General features: G+C 41.3%; 2 protein-coding genes across 4 annotated transcripts in view; both read right to left on the bottom strand.

Annotated features, from left to right (window-relative positions):
- Positions 1 to 9828, bottom strand: part of LOC309710391 (CUGBP Elav-like family member 2) — a 33274-nt gene extending 23446 nt beyond the window's left edge. For 2 of the 3 annotated variants that reach the window (XM_082539795.1, XM_082539796.1), the window contains exon 1: positions 7092 to 7304. In XM_082539795.1, the coding sequence (XP_082395921.1) occupies positions 7092 to 7162 (71 nt within the window). In that variant the 5' untranslated portion in view covers positions 7163 to 7304. Of the gene's footprint in view, positions 1 to 7091; positions 7305 to 9659 lie in introns of those variants that run through there. The other variant, XM_082539797.1, reaches the window with a different exon arrangement.
- A 4273-nt stretch (positions 9829 to 14101) lies between these two features.
- On the bottom strand, positions 14102 to 23334 carry taf3 (TAF3 RNA polymerase II, TATA box binding protein (TBP)-associated facto). The gene is made up of 7 exons (XM_082539794.1): positions 22673 to 23334; positions 22075 to 22317; positions 19819 to 21653; positions 19634 to 19716; positions 18557 to 18830; positions 16333 to 16439; positions 14102 to 14986 (listed from the first exon to the last, which is right to left on the bottom strand). Exons 1-7 carry the CDS (start codon positions 22836 to 22838, stop codon positions 14872 to 14874), a joined length of 2823 nt encoding a protein of 940 aa, XP_082395920.1. The 5' UTR covers positions 22839 to 23334; the 3' UTR covers positions 14102 to 14871.
- Between the last annotated feature and the right edge of the window lie 2956 nt (positions 23335 to 26290).

The following is a 26290-nucleotide window of genomic DNA, read 5'->3' as shown; positions in this document are numbered from 1 at the left end:
GACAGACTTTGTAACTTTAATTACTGCTATCGGTATGACAGGCACAGCAACATTGTTTATACCATGCTAATTAAGGTTGCTTGATTATGGCAAAAATTAAAATCATGATTATTTAACACAATTATGCTATCAGAAAAAAAATAGCATAATTTTTTCCATTTAAATAGTCATTCAGACAATTTGGGCCCTGGGAACAGCAAAAAGTGGGGCACTTGAAGACCAAACAAGACCATACTTGTTAAACCGAATGTGACAATAGGCATTTTAATCCCAATTACCTTGTTTTAATACTGACTGAAAGCCAAACAAAACAGTAACTGGAGTTAAAATTTGATTCATTGGGCAGCTACAGCGTCAAAAATAAAAACGCTTTTAAATGTAGATTTTACAAGGATGTGCCATTTTACAACTTACAAATGGTAAATAGCTCTGAATTTGTCAGAGCACCCAGAAGAAGCTCATCTATCTTAAGCTGCTCTTTAACCATGTTGTGGACAGAGACAGGTGCAGACACAGATGAGTGGTTATTCCGGTTATACTCCTTTAAGTCCACAAGAAATATGGATGAAGGGTAAACGCAAAGTTGATGCAATGCCACGTACAAAGAGCAAGAGCCACGCGCTCACCTTATGATGACAAAATCTACAGCAAACACCATTATCTACAGCATATCTACATAAGCAGCTGTGTTTTCCCACTTATTGATCACATCATCCAGCCTGCTTTAGATTACAAAGTGTCAACCTGAACACTGACCACCCCAAGATCAAAAGTTTCTCAGGCTCATTGTACATTTTGATTTGTGTGAATTGCCAAAACTCAAGTTTTTTCAAAGCTACTGCAATTTGGGTGGTGCAGCTGTCAGCCTGCTGCAAAGCTTTTGACAGTTTTGAAGATTTTGGCAAATTAAACAACTTGTTTAACATGTACTGTTGCCACACAGTTTTAAAACAAGGTGGTTGTTGATAGAAGGAAAAAAAAAAAAACATTTTTTCCCACTTCTGATTGTGTTGCACAGCTTTAGATTGTGAAAACGGGAAACACTTTGTTTGCCGTCTCAAGGTTGCAGCTCAAGTGTAAATTGCACCTATGACACCATCATCTTTGCTGTTATCTGTGTGTTTGTTGAGACAAGCAGAGGCTGAGCTGAATTTCACTAAAATTTATCAAGTTCAAAACATGCAATATAAGACAACGTTGTGGGTGTTGTTGACTTTGTCATGTAGTGATCCCAAGCCTCAGCAGGTGGACCACCTCAGGTATGTTGTGTGGAAAAATTTAATCAAACTGGGACAAGACTAAATTCAAAGTCCTTCACTGTATATATTCATTTTATTTAATTTACCAAGTACAAAGTTTTATTTTTCTTCTCAGAGTCAAGTTTCTATTTTGATGCCTTTTCAGACATGGTTTCGGTTTTTGGCTGTAACTATAATAAGCTAGTTATGTCAGACACTTAAACATTGTATTAAACTATTAGACCTACACAAAATGTCGATACTTTACTCCAAGTGTACCGGTTAAAATAAATACTGCAATTGATTCTGTCAGTACCGCCCAGCTCCGCTCCCAGCACCACCTGCCAGAGTATTCCCAGACGGCAGTGATGAAGTCTTTTGCTGAGCTTCCACAAACAGCCCTGCGTTGTGGCAGCTCGTCGCGCTCCAAGACACCCTGCAGCAGCTGACGAGCCATCCAGAGCCACGGCAGTTGCATGCCCACTGCTGCGCCACCCATAAAAACAGGTGATTTATCTAGACCATGTGTCTGTCCTGTTGGTGAGCTCTGACCGCGCAAGTATGCCAGCGACACCTTTTCCTGTGCCCATAATAGAAGGCCAGCCAATTTGCCTGGTTATACTCGTGGTTGTGGACATTACTCATTCCGAAACCCTCAGGAGGGTCACAGCAACACCAAATGTCACATGATGTAGAGTTTTTTCCCCCCCACCATTGCTGATGGAAACCAATCTCACTACCTGCTATTATCAATCATTAAAAATAAATACCAGCTAGCATTTTATCATTACTAGAAAATCACTAACGTGGTACATTCAATGTCAAACTATCACAATGTTGCTTTAATAAAAATATTGATCAAGTCTTACTAAAGACATGTTACAAATTGCCATGAGTCTCTTCCCGTTTAAATGACAGACCAAACTCATTTCATCACCTGGTAATCAGCAGCATGCCACTTTAATACTTTATTGGGGATAAAATAAAGTCAAGGTTCACACAAAGAACATGCTGCTTCAAAGAAAAGAGAGAAATCAGTCGACTGAAACAGCTGTTTGCTAGTAATACCCTTAAAGAAAAAAAAAAAAATCGAGAGCCGTTTTTTCCTTTTAGGAAACCAGTGGCCTTATAAGCTGATTCAATGAGACACAGAATGCCTCTAATGCCTCAGTAATATCTCTGACAGCTGTCAAGTAGAACAAAGTCTCTCTCTCTCTCTCGCTCAACTCCATTTATTTTCCCTAACACTAGAAAAAAAAAAAAAAAAAAAAATATAAAAAAAAAGGCAGAATATTCTTTGATAGCTTCAATAAAGTATAATGAGCCTGGGGAAAAAAAAAATAAAAACTCCTGACAGCTTGAAGATGCAACTTAAAAGACTGGCCACAGACAACAGGATTTACAGAATAACTGTTGTTATCAAAAATCAATGCAACTCCTTGTTTTTGGTCCCAAACAAACAAAAAATTGTTTTACAACTTCAAGGCAGAAACAGGAGAACTGTGTGTCATTTGATTTCCATACCAAGTGGCTGACCTAATCAGCACACTGTGGTTCTGATGAGAAAATTATTGAAATCTTTTTTTTCCTCCTGGCATTAACTCCAATTCAGCTCAAAATGGCCTAATTTCATTGTTGCATTTGCCCTGATGAAGACGGACGTGTTCAATCAGCCTCTGAGTGGGCTGCGTGTTAACAGACGGCCAGCATCTGATGACAAGGCCCGCCCCATTAGCTACATAATCACACCAAGAGTCCCCAGCGGTTATAGATGGCGATGCTAAAGTAAAGCTTGCATGAACAGTCAAAACGAGCAACTACAAACTCTCCTCAGTTAGTGTCAGACAGAGCGTCAGCAATTAGTCTCAAGTGAAGAGACCAACAGCCAACTAAATGCAGCAATCAAGCACAATCAATTTGCCTGAATGTGGTGACTTACTCTGACATTCATTACACTAACCTGTAACAGAAAACAGAACAGCTTTGATTGAGATAAAACTCGTTTTAATTATCCAACCTGTTCTTTTTTCTTTTTTTTTTAAATTATCATCATCATCAAAATAGAGCATAGAAGGTCGAACACAAATGCACTGCTACTACTGATGTTCCTGCTTACGTGGGATGGGGAATTACCCGTTCAGGGTTCTTCCTTGTTCAAAATGGGCCTCTGAGGAGGAGCATGTAAGCTCAACCGTTCCACATATAGATAAGGCATTGTTACCTTTGCTGGGACAAGACTATCTTCCTGTTATTTCTAGCTATCTGATAAACAGTTACCAAAAGCCCATAACTGAAATGTGTGTACATCAAAAGCACACATGTCAGATTAGTTACAGAATATAGTCACATCAATTTCAGTGGTTAGATCAGGTCACTGACAGTCCGAGTAAAACTGCTCATTTTTTAAATTAAAATACTGCTAAAGCTTGGGAGAAAGGTGCCAGCGTTTGTCAGGGCTGTCCCGAGATGTTGGAACATGTCTGAAATAACAGATATTTGCCTTGGTACCAGAAATGCTAGTCTGCTTAACTCAGCTTTAGCTTATTTATGTACAAACTAGCCAGACGTCTTTTTGTCCCACACTTTAATAAGTCCTCCTTTTGGTTTTAAGAAATTTAGTCAGTGTGATAAGATAAGATAACCTTTATTAGTCCCACACGTGGGAAATTTGTTTTGTCACAGCAGGAAGTGGACAGTGCAAAAGTTATGAAGCAAAAATTAGAATACAATAAGAATAAATACAGTACACACAACTGTACAGAATAGAATAAAATACTATATACAGTAGAATAAAATATACAATAAGATAAAAATAGAATACAAATGCTATATACAACTGAGTAAAAATACAACGATGCCAGAAAAGATTATTGCACTTAGTGTTATTGCAATAATTGCGATATTTTCCACCAAAAATAGTTCCACACTAAAAGCTGATCAGATAAATCCATTATTTTTCAATGCTTTACTTTTTCTTTTTTTTCTTTTTTTTAACTGCAACAATAACTGGAGCAACTACTGTACCATTGTGGCCCATACCTTGGTTTGGGGATGGGTGAATACGGCTTTTTTGTGTGTTCTCATGAACTAAAAAACAAAAACAAACCCACACACGCCATTAATGTAAACATTTCCACTTCAGTAATTGTGGAAATGATCTTGAAAAAAAAAAAAAAAATCACAGCTTTCACTAGTATGGTTTAACTAATATTAATAGCACTATCGTTGTACAATATTGCAGACGCGTTTCCGTTTCAGTCTCAGTTTCACCCCTACAGGCTCCAATGGAGAGTTTGCAGAAAATACTGCACATTGAAGAAACAATACTTTAAAACAAGGCTTCCAATTATGCACAAAATTCAAACTTGCACTGTGATCACTGATAGATCAATCATTAGCTTATAATTTATCTAAAGCACAGATACTCAATGCTATGCAAAAGATGAGGGTTGTACCAAATGAGGGTTGTAATTCTCAAATGCCTTTAATCTAATCCATTACTCTAACTAATCCCATAGTTTTCTGCTTAAACAGACCTCTTACCTCTTTGTTAATCACTTCAGAGCCAACTACTGATAGAGTCATGGACATAGTGGGTGACTGTGGTCTTATGCAACTCATTCTGTGCCTCAACGTCTTTTGTTTGCAAAGCTTGCAGAAGAATTTGCTCAACCTTCGATCACACCACCCCACAGTGGAGATAGAGGATCTCACTGAGTGTTTTGTGGCTCCAGGACAGACAGGCTTGCAGTTACTGTCATGCTAAGGCAAGCAGCAACAGCAGCAGTAGCAAAAAAAAAAAGAAAAAAAAAAGGAAAAAGTAACAATCCAGATCAGAGTGGTCCTGCTTTTGGCCTTTAACATCTGGCTACAAGGGCATTCATCCACCAGCACCCTGACAGCAAGGAGAGTGAACAATTGGCCCGAGCAGCCATCCAACTCAGCGCCAAGATCCGAGACTTCACACAGATCAACAACTCCCTGACCGCAACAAAAAGGGATCACTGTGACACTTAGCTAACTGACATAGCACTATGGCAGTGTCGGCTGCCAAAGGATCATGCTTAAGCCCCGAAAGCCATTCTCGCTGTCAACAATTAGACAAAAATCAGTCAAGATGCAGTCAACATAGTCACAAAAGAAACAAAAAGAAGAAAAAAAAAAGAAAAAAAAAAAGGCTGAACTGGTTATTTCTTATCATATCCCTGGTCATTTTCCTTTGGCACAAGCCCAGAATGGATGGAGGGAAATTTATTTAGTGGGGGAAAACCCCTTACAATATTCACACATTATTTTACACAAGAAAACAGGATATCAAAAAGGTGGAACTACAACGATCACTGTCACATAAATGGCCATTGATCCTCAGTATATCAGTTTAGTTTATATAACACACAAAGCCACAAATGTAAATATTTGCAGTTTACTGGCACGTTTAAAAAGTTTCTAAAAGCTTAAAAGGCCACTTAATATGAAGCGTTTTACAACCCAATCAGCAAATCATTTAGAAATAGTGCAACATTTTAGACTAGAAGCAAAAATATTTTCTTGTTTAATCTTTTTAATTTATAGTTTGCTCTAGAGCAAAAAACAAAAAGCACAACAAGCAAAGGATAACGTGATTAAAACATTTAAAGAATCCTTGTTCAGCTGTTGAGTTTCCTCATTTGTGAGACCATGCAATAACAGCCATTTTGTTGCAAACTACAGAGAGCATTGCTGGAATTGCAAACATTTAAATGTTAAACAGTGTCGTAAAGCAGGCGGTGATTTTGGAAATGTTTTTGTCAAACAGGATTAGCTGACTTTGTGTCGATACTACCTTCGGGGTGGGGAGTTATATATGGACCTCTGTACTTTATAAATACCTTTCCTCCCACTTGTTTATATGCCCCGTCACAAGATTTCCATTAATGGCTCAATAATGTAGCAAACCACGTGTTTTCTATCGTTAAGTCAGCACTCTATAACCAACATGGACGGGAGGAGGGGGGTACAAATGCATGTGAGCTGCAGCTAACCATGTTAGCAGGCTCTGCTGCTAGCAAGAGACACAGGGAGGGACCGGGAGTAAGTGTGCCGTATCCTGCCTGCAAACAGGCTCACGCACGCTGCTGGACTTTAGAAACTGAAGTCACATTAGTAACGGCTTGGCAACGACATATAGTGTTATGGAACTTTAAAGCAACTTCTCACACTTCGTCTGCTAAAAGCGCTTGTTTTCAAAGCCCGACAATTGATCGTCTAAACATCCACCGTTTGTTTCGATCGACCGCACTTCAAATGAGAATTTGATCAGCTGTAACGAAGTAACCCGAAGTCAGAGCAAAAACAAACAACCAAAAAATATGTCTGTGCCATTAATGCAACGTAAAGGGCACAAAATGGGCATCATGTTTATTTATTTGCATATTTTTTTTAAAGCTACGTGGTTTCTTTTTCTGGACTGATACTGAACGTGTGATCTCCGGAAGCACATGTCACTTGACTATTGTAGCGCGCCCAAGCGTCGGGTACCGCTGTTAGCAAACTGCGTTTCCACTCAAAGTGACGAGATAAGAGATTAGCAGCAGGGCCACACTTTACTTAACTACAATTTATTGTGGTCACATGCCTGTATTACCCAAGTTAAGCTAGCAACTTAAACTCCAGGTGAGCGTATCCTCACCGCTTGCGTGATTAGCAACGTTAGCATCCCAGTTTGCTCGCTTAGCTAGCGTTAGCTAACTCAACTAGCCCTCAACTGTTTTGTTCGCCTCGCCTGCTTAAAAAAAATAAAAATGCCAGTCTGTGTTTACGATGTTGAAAAGGCGAGGCGAGAACTCGGCACATGTCTTTAGCTGATTTACTTACATTGTGTCGCTCGAAGTCATTAACCGACTTTCGGTGAGAGGGAGGAAATCCAGGTTGTACGCCGAAGTCATGCTCCAAAAAAAAAAAAAGAACAACACACACAGCGTCTAAACAACGAAAAGCGACGTCCACTCAACTCCTGTGAGACGGCGAGAAGACGAAGCAGAGCAGGTGCTGGGAGGGGGCGTCTTCTTTAAAACTGCAGAGAGGGAGGGAGGGCACCGGTATCCGCCTTATTCCTTCCTTCTTGTTTCTCTCTCTCTCTCGCTGTCTCCGAGCGAAATAAATTCAGGCGAGCCGCCGTCAACACTGCACACCGAGCTGCAGCAAAGCAGAGGCGTGGCCTCGTCAACAAAAGTCCGAAAGACACGCTGCGTGTTGCTCAACAATCTAAATACCCCTATCTAAATGACTGCAATGTCCCTTTAGAGACCACACGTGGTGCCCTATGGAGAGTTTACTAACCTGTTTTCTAGTTTACGATCTTTTATCTGCTCTAGCATCGCCATTGCATTCCAATAATGACCCACATTCTGCAACTCTTTTACAAAAAACAAAAAAACGTATTAATCAGATCATGTCGAGCCTTATTGTGAAATGACTCTATCTGAGAATGAATCAGTGATCTAATAATCACAATTGGTGAGCGATTTAAAATGTTTAAATATAGTATCCAGGCTATTACTATCAATCACACTAATGCCACTCCTGTTTCCATATCTTCCCAGCACTCTAAATTAGGCAACCGGGCCTTTTGTTTTTATTGGATTACTTAAATAAATAAGATTATTTCCAGGTTGTTTATTGCCTTGCACTGCAGATCGGTCCATAAATCAATTCCCAGTCAAAAAGTTAGATGGGTAAAAATGTAGCTGTTCTTGTCTGCCTTCATCCATTCTTCCCTTCAGGGTCATAGGTCACATTCCCCCTTTGTGCTGGACTGTTATCTCCTAGAAGGTGGGGAGAGGGGGGAGGGGGAGCCTATCTTCCTTTGTTGTGCCGGACTTACAAGGTGAGGCCTCTACACGTGGAGGGAAAGGTAAACGGGCCGGGGGGGGGGGGGGGGGGAGGTGGACTGTTGTCAAGTGCTGTTTGAGAGACGAGTTGGGGGGCTAGCCTAATTATCAAACCACTCATTACTGCTTCAGCAGCTGCACAGTCCTAAAATATTCTTCATAGTGAGCATTAAGAAACATCCTATTTATGAAATCCTACTTAATCCCTGTATCCATAGCAATTTCAAGGCAACCTGGCACCAGTGTCGGGTCTGCTCTATTAAACAGTGCCTGAAAGAGGCTTGTGTGCATAATGTGATAATGCAAACTCTTTTTCCATAAGTGCGGACGAGCCCACTGTGCAACATGCATCACCTTTAGCTTAAGGGGCTGATATCAAAAGGTACGCTAAACCTCTCTGAAGATTCGGGTTTCATTAAGACGGAGGCATCTGCAGCATCCAACACATTTCAGCTGTGTTGGTATGTACTATTTGTTTTTTCTAAAAAGATGTTTAATAGATTGGATTTTACATGCCTAGTGTCATGTCTAGTTGCTGGCACCTTCTAATACTAGACTGTCTTTCTTAATCTCAGATGATTACTACTCTAATCCTATCATAATCCTCCACATGTGCCATCCTTTTGTTGTTTACATCAAATGTTTTCTCCCTCATGCAGTGGGAGCTGAAGAGCCCACTCACCCAGCATTTAAATGTGCACCTTTTCGTGATAAAAAAAAAAAAGTACAAGGTGTAAAAATAGGCCAGCTTCAACTAAAAACAAAAAAGAGGCCACATCGTGTGTTTTTAAGCAGGACGCCTTTAACTTGAAAGTGCACTTATTCTTAGCTCTGCCTTTCATGAAATCATTTGTCGAATGGCCGACCAGCTGAAGTGCTCTCAAAATGGAGAGAGTGAACTTCATCTTATCTTTCCTTTGCAGAGGAAATCAACTGTTTCAGGATGTACTAAATAAATATAGCGCTGCCTTATCAGTGTAAAGTTCCACTGAATGTATGCAAATGCACATGTAAATGTTTCCTTTTCTTGCATTTAAAGATAATTGATATCTTCAGTTGTGTTTGACTGGCTCAGCACAGTGAGGCCTGGGCAGCTTTCAGCAGACATCCAGTCACTCGTACTGCTCTTCTTCAGTGGGCCGTGCAGTTCGAAGACAAACACCTACATCACTGACACCTCCACCTTTTTTTTAAACATTTATATTTCATGCAAATCTACAATTCCTTGAGGAAGTTTGAAAAAATAAAGAAGGGAGGTACATTTTTATTCAATTTTAGTGATACATCTTTCTTGGGAAGTTGAGGAGACATAAACTATAAAATGCGTTCAATTTAAACATGGCTTCTAGATTCCTGTTTAAAAAGAAAACCATATAGGCGCACCAGAGGAACACTACCCTGCCCACAGGCACACTCTCACAGCATGGGAGAACGACTCAGCTGGAAACAATACATCCTATGACAATATCCAGCCCAGACAAAGAGGCAGTCCAAATACGGGCTGCTCCACAAAAGCTAGCCCAAATTTGAATGAGGGGCCAACCCAACGTACCTCATAGGCAGGTCTTCATTCCTGACTGAGATCCCGGCCGCAGAGGGGGGACAGCGCATGCTGTTGGCATACAGACTCTGCACCAGGGCCAGCTCAGAAGAGTGTTCCAACATCGGTGCTCTGGAAAAATCCACCCGGTGTAACGGACACTTTCTTCTCTTTCCCTCTTTCCTCGGTGTGTCTCTCTCCCTTTCTGTGTCTCCCGCCCACTCTTTCTCCTTGGTTTAGTGCAGCAGAGCGGTGCCCACCCCCTTCGCTGGCTGTGGTGGCTGAAATAATCCTCTCTGACAGCTCATCGTGCGCTAATGCATTGTGCTGCCTGCGGCAGCGCAGTTTGCAGGCTGTAAAGCTGTGTCCACAGCACTCTTCGACTAATTGACACCCATATTAGGGAAACTTCAGAAAATTGGACATGAATGATTTATTCCCATTGTCACACTAGAGGAAATTAGATGAAACATCAACACAGTTGACACAGAATTTCATTCTGTTCCAGTCCTGATTTTGTAGCATGTTTTTTCCCCTTCTTTTTTTGGATTTTGCCATGTAGTTCAGTCAGTGAACTGCTTTAAATAAAAGCCTAAACAAGGCCAACTGGTTGATCAAGCCTAGCATCCTACACCTGCGCCCACCACAACTCATTTTATCAATAAATGCTCTGTCTGAGCACCTGCAGATACTAGAGATAAACAGTATAACCACTCTCCAGGCAGTGAGAGCATGTGCATATCACACTATGCATGAGTTGTCTGGTTACCGACCTGTTTGTGACAGCGAGAGCGCTTTCTATGACAGCCTGACATCATTACTATAATTGAGTAGATAGAGATAAAGATAGGCTGCCAGAATATAAGCAAACACTTAAGTAAGTGTGGGTACTTGTGAAATAAGGACAGATGACATTACTCCCCTTATTGTCCACTCCAGGTACTGGAGTGTACCTCCAGTACCTGGAGTGTTTGAAGTTCACTGAGCAGCCCAAAACTGTGGTCCTACTGTGTTTTAGATTATAACGCAAACACCGATGCACAAATGACATGTGCCGGTATGTAATTCTACAAAACAAAGGTTCTCCACAGTCGATTTAAAAACCAGAAACCCCAACCATGAGAATTAAGAGCATGTTGAAAAGACCCAGCAGCTTTTTATCAAAAGTGTGTAGTTTTATCATTTGCATGGCACAAAGTTCACTCCACTCTGCTGGGAGCCATCTAGATAGGAAAATGAAGAAGTCAAGGCAGCTTTTTTTTTAAGCTCCTGCACACATTCTCTCGTACTCTCTCAGCCAATGTTTGTGCTGCCATGGACCAATCAGGTGAAATATCTGAAACTAATTTACTGCAATATTCTTTTCACCAAAACCCAGGAGGAACTCAATCTAGGTCTTCCCCTCCCGTAGGTGTTGTATCCCGCTTGGGTAATATGACATTAAGTAGGAAAGTCATCTGAAACAGGGTCATGCCAGTGTGTGCTGATATCACAGTCGAGTACAGCAGCATGAACGGGCTCTCTGCTTCTTCTGATCGTGGCACGAAATCCTCTTCATCTCAGCCCCGCTCCTTCTGCTGAATATTTTAAACACTTGTGCTGAAATCCAGGCCTTTATGATGCCATGCTGCTTAGCGTGACTAGTCAGAGCCGCCGAGCACGAGGATAACTGAAAGATTTTCTTGCTGCTCTGCTATGAACACCTACAGTAAGTGTACAGTACGATAACGCCTGCGTGCTAATCGCTGACAACTGAAAAGAGGTGACAGAGGTGTAGTAATATGGCATGGGAATGATATATGAAACAAGGAGTATTGCTCTGAAAGGGAGCGTTATTGGGTTTCAGTGCATTTTGCGGCTGAAAAACAAAATGCATTCATGCCTGACATGTACTAAGTTGAATAACAGCACATGGTGAAAGCACTGCAGGTGGCCTGAACAGTGAAAGCAACCTCAACTTTCATTTTTTTTTCTTCTTCTTTTGCCACTTTTGGCCTCCCTCGGGACCATTTGCACAGACAAATTCTGTCTGTGTTTTTGCAGGTTAAAACTGAAACTGTCACAGCTCGGTGAACACTGCTCGAGTGCAAACACCACACGCTGGCAGCATGACTTTAAAGTCACACTTGACACTCAAATTTTCAAACGGTTACAAGCGGGCACAGCTTCCCCCCCCCCCCCCCCCCCCCCCCCCGGCATCATAACTTGTTTGTTACCTATTCACCACGGTTAAAAATTTTAATATCTAATAATAAGAAATAGAGATTTAGGCCTTTTTTTAATAGCAAAATTCTGTGTTTGCAGGCACTGGGCAATAAAATTTATGATCCAACAGATGCTAGCAACAGGCACTGACAGCAAGAGACCTGACACCATCTTGATGAGGGAAAGAGACACTCAAAACCTGAGTGGAGTTGACGTTTTAGCACCAACAGGCTGAAGGCAGACACTGTTAATGAAATTCCTATTCATATACAGTCTGATCTTTTGATTTTTCCATCTCAACAATCACTTTTTATTTTTTTTTTCAGTTTGACTACTTTGATTTTACAGATTTAGCACACATCAGTTCTCCTCCCACAATGACCTGCATGACTGGACGCGCCTGGTGTGATTAAAAACGCCATACCACATTGAAATGTCAGCTTATTTTGCATGGACAGAAGTAATTTTACTTCCCTTTTCTTCTGTCACGCATCATTTTTTCCACTTCCTCTTTCATTCTATGTTATCGGAAGATGTTGAGTAGATTTCCAAATTTGGGAGTAAACAAGAAAGAGAAAGGAGTGGATAAGTAGGAGGAAATATTCGCACGTTTAAAGGTGAATGAGTCAGGTTTGCTTTCTATGTCCACAAAACATCAAGGATTTCAAGATTTATACGCTGTTTGAGTACAGTGTACAAAGCTTCATTTGCAGGAATAATTTGCAGGAATGAGCAATCTGCAGATGGGTACATTTTGGTCATAAAGGGATGGATATGGTCAGCAACAGTTGTCAGGTAAGCATTTAAACAATGTTCAGTGGGAACTAAGGAGTGATGGGTGTACTAAAAAAACATCCCCCTCTCTATTACACCACCATCAGCCTCAACCATTGATACAAGGTGGGATGGATCCATAGTTTCATGTTTGCAGCAGAAGTTGAGAGTCATCAGACTAGATGACCAATGCTCATGGTCTGTGTGAATTGTAGCCTCAGTTTCCTGTTTTTAGCTGACAGGAGTGGGACCCAATGTGGTCTTGTGCTGCTGTAGATCACGTGCTTCAAGTTTTTACTTGTTGTGTGTTCAGAGATGCTCTTCTAATGTGTGTAGCACTTTCTTCTTCACTTAAATTAGGACTGAACTGAAATATTCAGTCTATGAATCAATCGCAGATGCTAAACAGAAATGCTGGGGTATCCACCTCAAAAACACAGCCTTCATTAGCCAACTGCCAGCACAATGCTGAATAAATTTTTTTTTAAAACTCACTGAACTCAGACCTCAGAATTTCTCTACGCCCTTTCAAAGGTTTTCATATACTATTACTTTTCTGTAAAATATGACCTGTGCACCAAAATGCCAAGGACAGCACTGGTATTGCTTGTTCCCAGAAATATATGATGCAGAAGCACATTACAGCAGATACGTATGAAGATGTTTCACATCTCAGTATATAAAGTCATTGATGACTGGTAATCCGCTTCTGCTACATATGTTTCCTCCTCCTTCAGAGGCTTCATTGCAACGTTTAATTTCAAAGAATGGAAAAAGTGACACAAGACAAGCAGAGCCCACGTTCTAAAATTACCATCCAATGATAATTCTGCAAAGGATGTTTTACTACCTGCCCCCCCCCCCCCTACAGAAACCCACCTTAATAGCTTCTGAATGGCTGTAAATGTTACTGTCATTTATAGGGTGTCTTACAAGGGACAGTGCTTTTAGAGACGATTTCCTTTCAAGGCATGTTTGAGAAGATCCCAAATGCATTACCTAAGAGAGCAGTTATAGCTTTTTTACATTTATGATGTGGTGGAACATGGTTTGCACGAGGCTGTCTCGTCGTCCACGCCTTATGAGCAGGGCGCCGGTTTCTGTGCACGAAGATTGACACCGTGTGGTCATTCGAGGAAAGGCAGCAAGTCTACAAATATCCCCATTTGTAGCAGACAAACTGATCCACACAAAATCGCTCAGGTGACCTTCAGTGTTCAGTGTAACGGTAACAGTAACACAGCTGCAAGGGAGGATCCTGGATTAGTGAATTAACACGGACAAAATTCAACATACGAAACTGGGTTTGATAAAATATTTCCAATCTATTTCTTATAAAGCCAATGCAAAAAAAACAACCCCAAAACAATTGAAAGCGTGCACTCGTCGAACAAAAAAAAAAAAAAAAAATCAAGGATGCATGGATGGGTTGGACAGGTGAGTTGGGTAAAGTTTTGATGGTAATGAGATTGACATGTTAAAGTCTGTGAGTACACAGACCATTCATCTTTAATATTCAAATCTCAGTGAAATTAATTACATTACAAGCACAGCTACAGTATAACTCCAGGACTACTCCATATGAAGGGAAAGGGGGGGGGGGAAATAAAAATACAAACTTTAAATTTAAAAAAAATGTACAGAAATTACAGAAAAATCAGTAGATTTAAAAAGCAATATCTGAAAATGGATTTTTGAGTCAATAATCCTAAGAACAAAATGCACTTGGCTTGGAAGTTGGTATTTACACATTTATACATGCCTGATGCAATCATTTATATACATGACATTTCAGTGATACTGCAGAAAATTGGAAGAAAGGCTTGACACAAAGGTCATGCCATTTCTTGGCAACATGAGGGAAAACAGAAAAAAAGACAACAGCTGTTCTTCTTTCTTCCACTTTGTTGAGAAATTTTAACTCTGATTTGACAGAAACTGCCATGGTCTCCTTACACAGACAAGATCTCCAAGATTGGACAACCAAAAGCAACAAATAAACAATTTATAGGCAAAAAAAGGGGGGGGACCACATGAGAACTAAGGCTGATTATGTGCTGGTTGAATCCTTTTTTTTTTATCCTCTTACCAACTCACAATGAATCGTGGCTGACATCTTTAAAAAAATCCTCAGAAGTTTGCATCAGCCATAATTTTAGCTTTCTTTAGCTTTTTTTTTAAATTTTACAGCAGTGCCATTGATGGCTTTAGTCCAAAACAGTCCAAAATGTGCTTTTGCATAGTCTCAATGCGGTTTGTGTTTCCTTTTCTTGTGTTTTTTATCTTTCTTCTTGCTGGAACATTTAACGCAGAACCACTGCTGGTCCTCAGGGGGCGCTGTGACGACCCCAACACAAAGCCTAAGGACATTACAGAAGAAGAGAGTTGAGGTTAGTGAGGAAATGGTGAGAATGCAGTCATATTCCTATGAGGCTTTAGCCCCATTTGGTTAGAAGACATTATGTTTGACACTGATGTCAAATTAAAAGGAACACACATATTGTTTATTTAGGCCTCATCCTGTCAGGTTTCTGGCATTTAATAAATTCAACCACCTACAGACTTCCCAAGGAGATGTGAGGGGATGCCATTCATTACTGGAAATCAGGTCATTCAGTCATTGTTGTACTTTTTGATAATAAAAGATGCATTTAAATTACAAAAAAAAATCAGCAGCTCACTGACAAACATATTCAGACTGATTATGTGTTTCATATGTCTGAAAAAAATTGATCTCGAATTATCAGTTGACATGAAAGATACAGTGCTTCTGTTATTTTGTATGATTATAAATGTACCGTTAGCATTTAGCACAATTTCCTGGATTTTCACAAATCAAAAACAGATGATACAAACACAGAAACAACTTTCCCCCTACTGTAATGTGGACCCAGGCCCATTAATTACATACGCATTCAACTACCTATTCAACTACTCATTAGCACAAATTTCTAATCGGCCAATCAGGTAGCTGCGACTCATTGCATTAAGGCATGTAGACATTGTTAAGATGACCTGCTGAAGTTCAAATGGAGCACCCGAATGCTGATTTTAGTGGCTTTGAATGTGGCGTGTTTTTTGGTGACTGATGAGCTGGTCTGAGTATTTCAGAAAATGTAGATCTACTGGGATTTTCCTACACAAGCAGGATAACGTGTCATGTCACAAAGCTCAAATCATCTCAAACTGGTTTCTTGAATATGACAGTGAGTTCACTGTACTCAAATGACCTCCACAGACACCAGATCTAAATCTAATAGAGCACCGTTGGGATGTGGTGGGGAGATAAATCTGTTGGGAGACAAATCTGAGGCAACTGTGTTATGCTATCGTGTCAACATGGATCATAACCTCTGAGGAATGTTAGCAGCAGGACGAATGATTCAACAGCAGCAACAACTTTTTCTGTTTTTTACGATCCCAAACACACTATGTCTCAGTCATACAAATACCTTTAATCAGCTGCTGTAAATCATACACAGTATTTGACAGATTTTTAATGGGGCTGTGCTGATATTTTTTTATCAAAAGGTCCCATTACAGACGCCCAGAAACCACATTTCCCCAGATTAACCAAAGTGACAAGAGTGAATTACATATAAGTGCATTAAAAATGCAAATAAGAACCCAGAAGTGGAAGAACAGATTAAGAATTAGTACAAGCACCCATCCTTGTCATGAAAATACAGGGTTGTAAAGCTCTTACCAGTGATACCAGTCGTCACAGCCATCACATCCTATCATGGGACTGCCATCATCAGGTTTGTTACATCCAGGGCAAATCCAGATCTGGTTTCCCCACTCATCTCGAATCTTGATTGTTACACACAGGAGAAAACTTTAGTGACATGTCAAAGGCAATCAAATGAAAAAAAAATATAGTTATGACACAAACAGATAATGAAAAAAATCCCCCCAAAACGCTGAATAACCCAACAGTCTGTTTTATCTTGAGTGTAACTACCTTTGCCAAGGAGGATGTGTGTCTGGTTAGTGGGGTTCATCAAAAAGACAGATTCATGAAAACAACAGACGGTGCTTAGGTAACATTAGAAGAGCTTTTAGAGCTTGTGGAGTCCATAAAATATTTTTAAAGCCCTCTTTAATATTTCAAGATCAAACTGAAAAAACAAAAACCAAAACAGGAGCAACATCTTTATACTCTTAACCCTTGTATGGTGTTCGGGTCTGTGAGACCCGTTTTCACTTTTTTTCAAAAGAAAAATGAAACAATTAATTATTTTTTCAACCTGAAATTCATTGGCTTTGGCTTATTTTCTGTGAAGAACATAAATCCGAACTAATTTTCAATGACCTCATACTGTACCTCCCCCCACGCATTTACATTACATACAAGGTGTTCGGGTCCACTGGACCCAGGTCTAATAAAAGTGTTGAAAGTGTAGGTCCTGTGTTCCCACACTCTGTCTTCCTCCTTTCTGGTGCTGCTGATAGTGTTTTCTTCCCCTCCTGCTCCCGCACAAAGTTGCAACATTGTTGTCTGCTCTTACATTCCCACACATTTTACCCTCTTTCTTGAGGGATCCAAATTTTATTTTCTCATTCCCTGTCCCTCCTGCTAATTAGGGGCATAATACTATAAATAAGACTTTGCCAGTGTGGTTCTTTATCACAACTGATCAAGATGGCAAAAGATTATCTGCTGCGAGGGCCATCCAATTGATTTTGGAAGAGAGAGGGGCTTCGGATGATGATGTTGACAAAGAGGTTTCAGAATATTTCACATTTCTGAAAATTCAGAGTCTGACAGTGACTTTGAAGAAGAGGATGAGGTTGAGCACCATTTAGTAACAAAACGAAGACGAGTACCCCATCTGCAGCCAGCTCCAGGACCAGAACAAGCCCACCAGTCAGCAAGTGAAGAAATATGGATGTCAATAACTGGTGAAATTGGATGGTCTTCTTGCCCAAGAAATGCAGAGCTGTTACTGTGATAAGCCAGGGCCAACACGGCTGACAGTTACTCATGTGCAGGACATCAAGTCTTCATTTGAGCTTTTCATCCCAGATTCCATCCAGAAAATTATTCTGGATTGCAGTAATCTAGAAGGAAGGTGTGTTTTTGGAGAGAGGTGGAAGGAGATGGACCAAATTCATCTAAGAACCCCAAAGGCCTACTTTGGGGTTCTTATCCTTGCAGGAGTTTTCAGGTCCAAAGGGGAATCGACAGAATCCCTGTGGGATGCAGAAACCGGCACGAACCTTTCCGTGCATCAGTGTCTCTGGAAAACTTCCACAAAATTTCCAGGATTATCCGTTTTGATAACCGAGATGACAGACCAGCTCGACGGCAGAGAGACAAGCTAGCTGCCATCAGGACAGTGTGGGATAAGTGTGTGTACCACCTCCCCCTGTTTTACAACCCTGGGCCTAATGTCACCATTGATGAGCAGCTGATCCCATTTAGTTGTGAAACATATTGCTTCACGTGTAAATGTGTTGTGTCTTTCCACTCACTCCACTTGATTATAACTGATTTTTTTATAACATTTTATAGAAAAACAAAAAACGAGAAGCACATTAATTCATAAATATGATCTAACAAAGGTAAAGGGAAAAAATTAACCATGTTTGCTGTTCATATGGTTTGTAATTGGGATGAAGTGAACATCTGTTGAGTAATTTAACATAAAATTGTTTGATAGTGTTAATTTCAAAAGCCAAAACTCTAGCGGGTCCACCAGACCCATGAACACTGGCTGAGTAACAAAAATATGAACACCACACAAGGGTTAAGAAACTTTCATGAGCTGGATCCAGGGATTCAATTCATATATAGATTTTGCAGCCTGATATTCAGGTATGTAATTTCAGACTGTTCTTGTTAATGTGCATGTCATGGACACTAAACAAAGACTGGTGAAGCTAAAGCTCTTAAATGCACAAATATTTTTATCCTGGGCACTTACCACGTAAGTACTGACGGTCTCAGTTACCACGCTGCGGACCGGTGTTTTGACAGAGGCGGCAGGAGGGAGTATAGGGGGCGGGGAAATTAAAGACGATGATGGGGGTGGAGCAGGTGGAAGGGGCGAGGGAGCTGGCGGAAGCGTGGGTATGACTGGCGGCAGCATTGGTGGTGGCGGCGGTGTCCGAGGGCGATTGCCAGGTCCTGACTTGGTAGCAGGGGTCTTGGGTGCTGGCGTGCTGGGCTCTGAATTTGGAACCACTTTGCTGATGACACTGTTGATAGAGAGTTACAAGTTAGAGATGTCTTCTGTTCATACTGTCTCTTTTTATAAGAGTCTTCTTTAAGGTATCATCAAAGGTAAACAGCTGCAGCTGTGAGCACAGCGGCCCACCCACCCAGCTGATAAAACTTCATCAAACAGAATTTATATAATCAAAAATGAGACAATGGACAAAAAACATGAATAGATCTTTAACAGATACCTTTCAGGCAGTACCAAAAAGCACTGAGGCCAGAAAAAGTAAGATTTCATAGGTCAAGAAGTACAGTCAACACAGGCCTATCCGCGGTTCAGTTTGCACAGATTGTTTTGCGGAAAGTAACTCCCAAATATTCCCAGAGAATTTACCTACTCATGGATTTTTTTCTGTAGAGCGTATTTAAAATATTTCTCATTTATTATTATTATTCAATTATTTTCGTGACTAAATACATTTTTTATGAATGAAAAAAAAAAAAAAAAAGAGTATATTTCTCTGCATGGGGAAATCTGCATCGCCAGACACGGAAGCGGCTGCGAAATGCCTGAGACCTTCATAAAAGACTCGTTGTAAGATGACTTTGAAATGAAGTGTTTTAGGATGATAGTTTAAGGTATACTTGGTGTTTTAACTAATAAAATTGGCAGTTATAAACGTTTTTAGAAAGGATTTGAAGTATTCATGGATTTCAGCTATTCACGGGCAGTTGTGGACCCTAACCCCCATGAATACCGGCCGTCAACTGTAAAGACTCTTTGTGTGACATAAAAACACATTATCAGAGGTAGCACTAGAAAGCTTTAATCAGTACTTACATTTTGTCTTGACCTGCTCCCACCCTGAGCGTCAGTCTGGGAATGACCGGAGACGGTAAAGGTGCTGGAGTGTCTATTTTGACCTAAAGAGACACAAAGGATAATAGAAATATTTGTGGCGCCAACATACAGAAAAATCAAAAAACAATAAACAAAAGGTATGCTAGACGTAAATACAAACTGACCTTTTCCAGTCGAATTCTCTCCTTCTCTTTCTCTTTTTCCTTTTCTCGTTTCTCCTTTTCCCTCTCCTTTTCCTTCCTCTTATCCTCTTTTTCCCTTTCTTTTTCTTTGGCCTTTTCCCGCTCCTTGTCTTTCTCCTTGTCCTTCTTTTTCTTCTTCTCTTTCTTGTCTTTCTTTTTGTCCTTCTCCTTGGTTTTTATTTCCTTCTCCTGGAGGATTGGGGCCAAAGGAGGCAGCATTGAGGGCACGCGCAGACAGGTATGCGGGCTAAACAGTGGCGGGACATCACCCAGACCAAAGGGGGATAATGTAGATTGTTTCTGCTTGTCGTCCTTGCTCTTATCTTTCCCCTTGTCCTTCTTATCCTTGTCCTTTTTACTTTTTTCTTTATCCTTCTTTTTGTCTTTATGTTTCTCCTTCTCCTTTTTAGAGCTGTCCCCATCTCTTGACTTCATCTTGATTGAGCCCTCAGCCAGGGGGAAGTCTCGTGGAACAAAAAGTTCCTCGTCCTTTACCCCAAACTCCTTCCAGGGCATCTTCCCATCTTTAGAAAACTCCTTGTTTTTATCCCTGTTCTTGTCCTTATTCTTCTCTTTTAGCTTACTCTTATCTTTTTCCCTGTCTTTATCTTTCGGCTTGTCTTTCTCCTTCTTCTTCATCTTAGTTTTAAGCTCCTTCTTTAGCTTCTTCTTGACATCTACTGATGACACAATCTTATTTTTCTCCTCAAACACCTTGAGGAGTGGTTCAGGGGTAGGTGGTGAAGCCGATCCGGATGACACGTAATCTGCTGCCGGTTGGGGTACAGCGGGGGCAGATGGCCCCCCCTGGTTGGCCTTTCGAATCACCTCGTTGATTGAATCATCCATCGTCCAATTCCCCAGGCCTATGTGTGGCAGAGGGTGAAGTGGTGTTGACGTGTCTTTTAACAAGATGCCGGCACCAATTGGGCCTTTAGGTGTAGACGGCTCCATAATAGTCAGTCTCCTGGGACTGGAGAATCCATTGCTATCCGAATCAGAGCCCGAGGAGAATGCGAATGGATCGGGTTTCCGTTCAGCACATGCTCTAGCTATCACAGCGTCAATCGAATCCTCAATTGCTCTATTATCTGGCTCTAATTTCTTGAAAGGGCCTGCAGTTAGCTCCCTTTCTTCTATGTTCTGACGCAAATGAATATTGTCTTTGCCCATGCTCTCACTCGGTGTGGACAACGGTAACTTTTGCATGACATCTGGTTTGCTCTGAGGTTGGGGGGCTTTAGCTGAGGCCATTTTAGGGCTCTTGGGACTTTTAGGACTCTTTGTCTTGCCTGGAGACTTTTTCTTTTCCTTAGATGGTTTTGGTGAATTTATGGGACTGCCAACCACCGGAACAGGAATAACCCCTTTAGGAGACTTAGTCCTTTGTCTGCCAGGGGAAGACACCTTAGGCTTTCTTGCTGGAGCAGTGAGGGCCTTCTGATCAGAGTGTTTTGGTATTACGGGCTGAGGTCTAAAAGAAGGCAGGGTACCAGATGGCATTTCAGGTGACAGGGGGTCCAGGCTGTCATGAGAAGGTAGAATGCCTGGACTAACACGTTGAGGGTTGAGAGACGTAAGAGGCTCCCTGGGCTCAAGACCCCACTCTGGGCTGAGGCCAGGGTACATCCGAGGCCTCTTGGAGGTAGGCATCATGCCCATAGCTGCATCAGGACTATCCAGGTGCCTCTTTAGTGGATGATTTTCATCGTTGACTGTTTCATCTTCATCTATTTCCTCCTCATCCTCTTCCAGTGCCACCTGCATAGCTTCAGCTGAAGTACCCATATCAGGGGGGACCTCTTCCTCCTCTTCTTCTAGAGTAAAGGAGATAAAAAACAGAACTAAGAACTTTGACAATCACAACATGACATTTACAACATAAACGTGTGATTTTAGTTTGAACTTTTGACTTTAAATATATTTGGGTATTTAAAAAAGTATTTCACTTTGTGTGAATTGATGCATTTACACTTATTTTTAGCAACTTAAAATAAAATTTACAACACAATAAAATGTCTACAAAGTAAAAAGATGATTCGTAAAAGATTATTTTACGAATCTGCTGTGTTACATCACAGTCTAATGTAACAACCCTGCAATAAACTTAATTATAATGCTATATTATTTGCATAGGATTTAGAGAGGACTTGATTCCACTTTGCTATCAACTTTCAGCCTGTGCACACTAAAAAGTAATGGTCATATAGCTAATACTATACAAGTTATTATACTGACCTTCTTGTAAGGAGACCAGAGGTGGCATATACTCTGGAATGTAATCTTTCCTTTCCTCTGCATCTCGAACTCCAGGTTGGGGAAACTGCAGGACATTGTTTTTGCTAACAGGGTAGAGCGGTGTTTGGTGGCTGAAGGGCACAGGCTCTAGGTTGTTGACATAGTCCTCCAGTTCACTCAGACTCACTCCTAGCAGTCTGAAAGCCTGGCTGACATCGTCCAGGACTGGATCTGTTCTTCCATCTGAAATGGATCAAAAATGTTGTCATTAAACCACAGCACTCACTCTGCACACACAAGAAGTGATGCTCAACAGGTTTACAGTCGGCACGCGACGTTATTTTATAGATTATACAGCAGTTAAGTAACCAATACTCGTGAGATCGGCTACTTTTAACACTGAAAACAGATGCAAAGCAGCATAGCCCCAATAATAACAATACAGGGGAAGTCGCTTTGCTGTGTTCCTACTGTACTTTCTGACATATTAACTGCTTGCTAGGGGGCGCCAGCTGCAGAGTCAGTTAACAACAACGTGATCGACTACTTTGAGTTTACAGGCTAAAAAAGTAATAAGAGAACCAAACAAAGCACTTACACAACTCAGAGTATCGATGACAGACCCGAGCCAACTGCTGGATGTACCGATGCAGCACATCGGACAGCAGATCACACGCAGTGAGCTGAACCGCATCCCAGCCCAGAGCCTGGCAGATCTGCGCCACCGAGACACGCAGCAGCGAGCGGGCATAGCTCTCGCACATCTCGCTGACTTTGTTACGATATTAATCCCGGTCAATTCCTCTTGGAAAACATGCTCCCGCTCGTCATGTTTCGCGGAATGCCCCGAAGGGCTTGGGAAAACCCACTACCACGGTTAAATATGGACATCTACTTCAGTAAATATATTGGCGCTTTTGCCAGAGTCGCCATCTTGTTTCCATCGATAGACCCATCCCCGGAATCTAGTCCGCGCATGCGCGCCAGTGAGCCTCCGCCTACACGGCTCTGCGGAGTTCGAGCGGATCGTCGACTGTCTGCACAGGCGCAGGAGCTCTGTGGGTTTTACAGGAAGCTACATTTTACTCAGGCTGGGGCTGGTTACTAGTTTGGCTAGTGAATGTAAACTGGATACCGTAGATGAAACGTGGCTTTAAATTAGAGCCATGACTCAACTAAACTGAGCTATGCGCGTTTTTTGACGCTGCAGGAACATTCACAACTTTGAGGGCACGCCAGCAGTCAGTTTCGCTTTTAGCTTCTCACCGCCGAGTGACGCCGAAGTAACTGTTTCTCACTCCCGGCCCAAGTAAAAAGTAGAATATTTCAAGAAAAATATACCCAGTGTCTGAGAAAAAAATCCAAATTGGCAGGGTGGCTTTTTAAAATTCGTTTTATCAGACTAAAGCTAATTCTAGATGACTCTTAAATTTGGAAAGCTACCGTAAACTTTACCACATGAGTTTGTGTGAGAAATAGAGCGTGGTTTGCCTGCAGGTTTAATTCCCCACACTGGGTGGTGCTGGATTATTAAAAATGATCACCGCCTTGCAGCTGTAGACCTTTATTAACCAGTCGAATTTCACTTCATGTCCATATATTTCCAGACTCGTGTAACAAACTGACAGTCACATCAAAGGAAAGCCAGTGTCAATGTGTCTGGTCACCATGTGCCCACCAGAAAAGCTTCAGTGCACCTCTACAATGATTCTCCTAAGTTACTGGATCCCTTAAGGATCATTCTTGAAAAAAAATCTTTCTTGGTTCTGTGAAAATGGTGCTGTAGTTGGCTGTTTAATCCAAAGTCCCAAATTCTATCATGGGTCTCAAAACTGGTTGTAGATTTGGTGATGGTGAAGCTTATTAGTTGTGGCGAATGCTGGAAATGTCAAATGTGTCTGTGGAGGTTCTCAGTCAATCCAGAAGTCTTGAATGCTGGAAATAAGTCAACTGGACTTCTCTAGCTTCTCAAAGACGTTTCGCCATTTTATTCAAGAAGCTTCTTCTTAACCGTTGGAGAGTCTTCGGTATTTAGCCCTTGACTGTCCTGTCCTGAGAGTCACTTACCTACCTTTGTGAATGGTTATTTGATTGGATTCCAGAAAGTTGATTCTCTTCACCTCGACTTTGTGTTTTCAGAGGGAGAAACGCTTTGTCACTCCTCCAAGGAATGTCTTAAGTCTCAGCTGACTGCAGATTTCCCAAACCTTTTAACATTACATTTGCATAATGACTGAAGCTAGCCCCAGTGATTAATGATGGTTGTGAGGTCAGTTTGATGATCATTCATATGCAAATGGTTATCACCACTGATCAATGGCCTTGAGTACCATTCACAGAGAGTCGGAGAAAGGGTGTAAGATCGTGAAAAATTGTACCTCTGATCTGTTCCTGTAGTCACTCCCTTTTTACATGAATGGCCTGCTTGTCTCCCCACTCAAGACCAGTGTTGCCAGTGTACATCTCAGCCTAGAAAGAGTTGCCACTGATCTATAGGTGTAAAAAGTCCTGGCCTGTTCAGGTAGCTGGTTTGTGTTGTGCCATCTGGTTGTTTGGTTCACTTCACTGTGGCTCTTCACTATGTACACTATATTACTTTGTCTGTTCTGGGGGATCCAATCCTTGACGTGAAGCAACTTTTTTGCCGTAGTACTTTTTGGGGTTTGAATGGCACAGAGACATTGTGTTTAAAGAAAATGTTTCTCATCTGTTCGGATGCTCCTGACATTGGGGATCACTAAAGGTTTTCATTTAAGCAGCAGTTGTCCTTTACTCCTGGATTGCCTGGAGCAAACGACTTCCTTACTTGGGATTTTCTTACCTAGATAGTTGAGCATGCATCTAGACATTGTTTGCTTCATTTCATTGGATAGCTTAAGCTGGGCATACACTGTGCGATTTTTTTCAGTCGCATTATTCAGCTCCTGCTCAGACTGTATGATTGAATTGCAGGGGTTAGAAGTTTGTAGGTCACGATGCATGGTCTCACACTATACGGCCCAATGCTCTGATGTGACCTGAGTGCTCACACTGTGCGTCCATTAAGTGAAGTGATAACATTAAGCTTATAACACAAAATCTGTCTTTTGATCTCCCTCTCTCTCCCTCTCTGTCTTTCACTCACACAGACACACACACACACCACCATCAACTTTGCTAAATTGCTAATGAAAAACATTGACCAGGCAGCTGCAATTGAGCAGCAATGTCCATCCAAGTGTTTTCACAGTTGTTGTGATTGTTTTAATTTTGTGAAGCCACATCGAAAAGGCTTGGATGAGCTTGCCAAAGTTCTACAAGTTTGGCCTCCATCGCTTGTGTCCAGATCACACACTGCACTGCCATGCTACTCCGTCTTTTTCATTTCCATTTCTGTGTTTGCGCATGCTCAGTGTGAGAGGTTGCGTTGATACCCTCACGAGGGGTGATCAGGATTTAAAACAGGTTTGATTTTCTTGCGACCATACGACTGCTGATCGGGAGTTGGTCGTGAGGTGTTAATCGCTTCTCGTTACCCCATATATACCATACGATGCACAATGCACGATTAAGGTAAAACTCAGGCCGATCCCCAAAACGGTTGCACGACTGAAAAATCATCTCAAAATGGGCCAAAAAATCGCACAGTGTATGCCCAGCTATACACTATGGTCTAGAGGTCTGGTGGAAATGCAGAGTTTTGGGGCAGTAACTAAAGGCTTTAAGTCCCATGGTAGTCAGGCAAGTAGATGGAACAGACAAAAGAGAAGCTGAAGATGAGCTGAGTGTATTGGGGGGAGAGCAATTATGGAGAACATCAGACAAATATGGAAGGTCAAGGTTATAAAAGACTAAAAGTGTGAAAGAGGATCTTGTAGTTTATGCATAGGTGAACTGGACACCACTGGAGCAGTACCAGTGACAGATTAGATAAAACTGTTGCACACTGTATTGCATCAAAAAAGCAGTGTATTACCAAGACAGTATTTCCAGACAGAGTAGAGGTTAAAACCCTAAGACTCTCTACTTTTGTTTATAGAACTGAATAACCTCTTGTATGAGAGGTGAAATGTCTTCAAAAAGCTCCCCTTTTCAACCTCCCAAGACTACATTTATGTAACTTCTGGTTCTGAAAAGTGAAGCAAATGCAGTAGTCCCTTAAACCCAGCTCATTTTTTTAAATAGCCAGCAGAGGGCCTTCTCTGTTTGCAAAAGAAAAAATAAGGGGAAGAATACT

Source organism: Aulonocara stuartgranti (assembly GCF_965226115.1).
Source record: "Aulonocara stuartgranti genome assembly, chromosome: 7".
In the NCBI taxonomy this organism is placed as follows: domain Eukaryota; kingdom Metazoa; phylum Chordata; class Actinopteri; order Cichliformes; family Cichlidae; genus Aulonocara; species Aulonocara stuartgranti.
The sequence above is the reverse complement of the archived record's forward strand: the minus strand, read 5'-3'. Positions and strand labels throughout refer to the sequence as shown.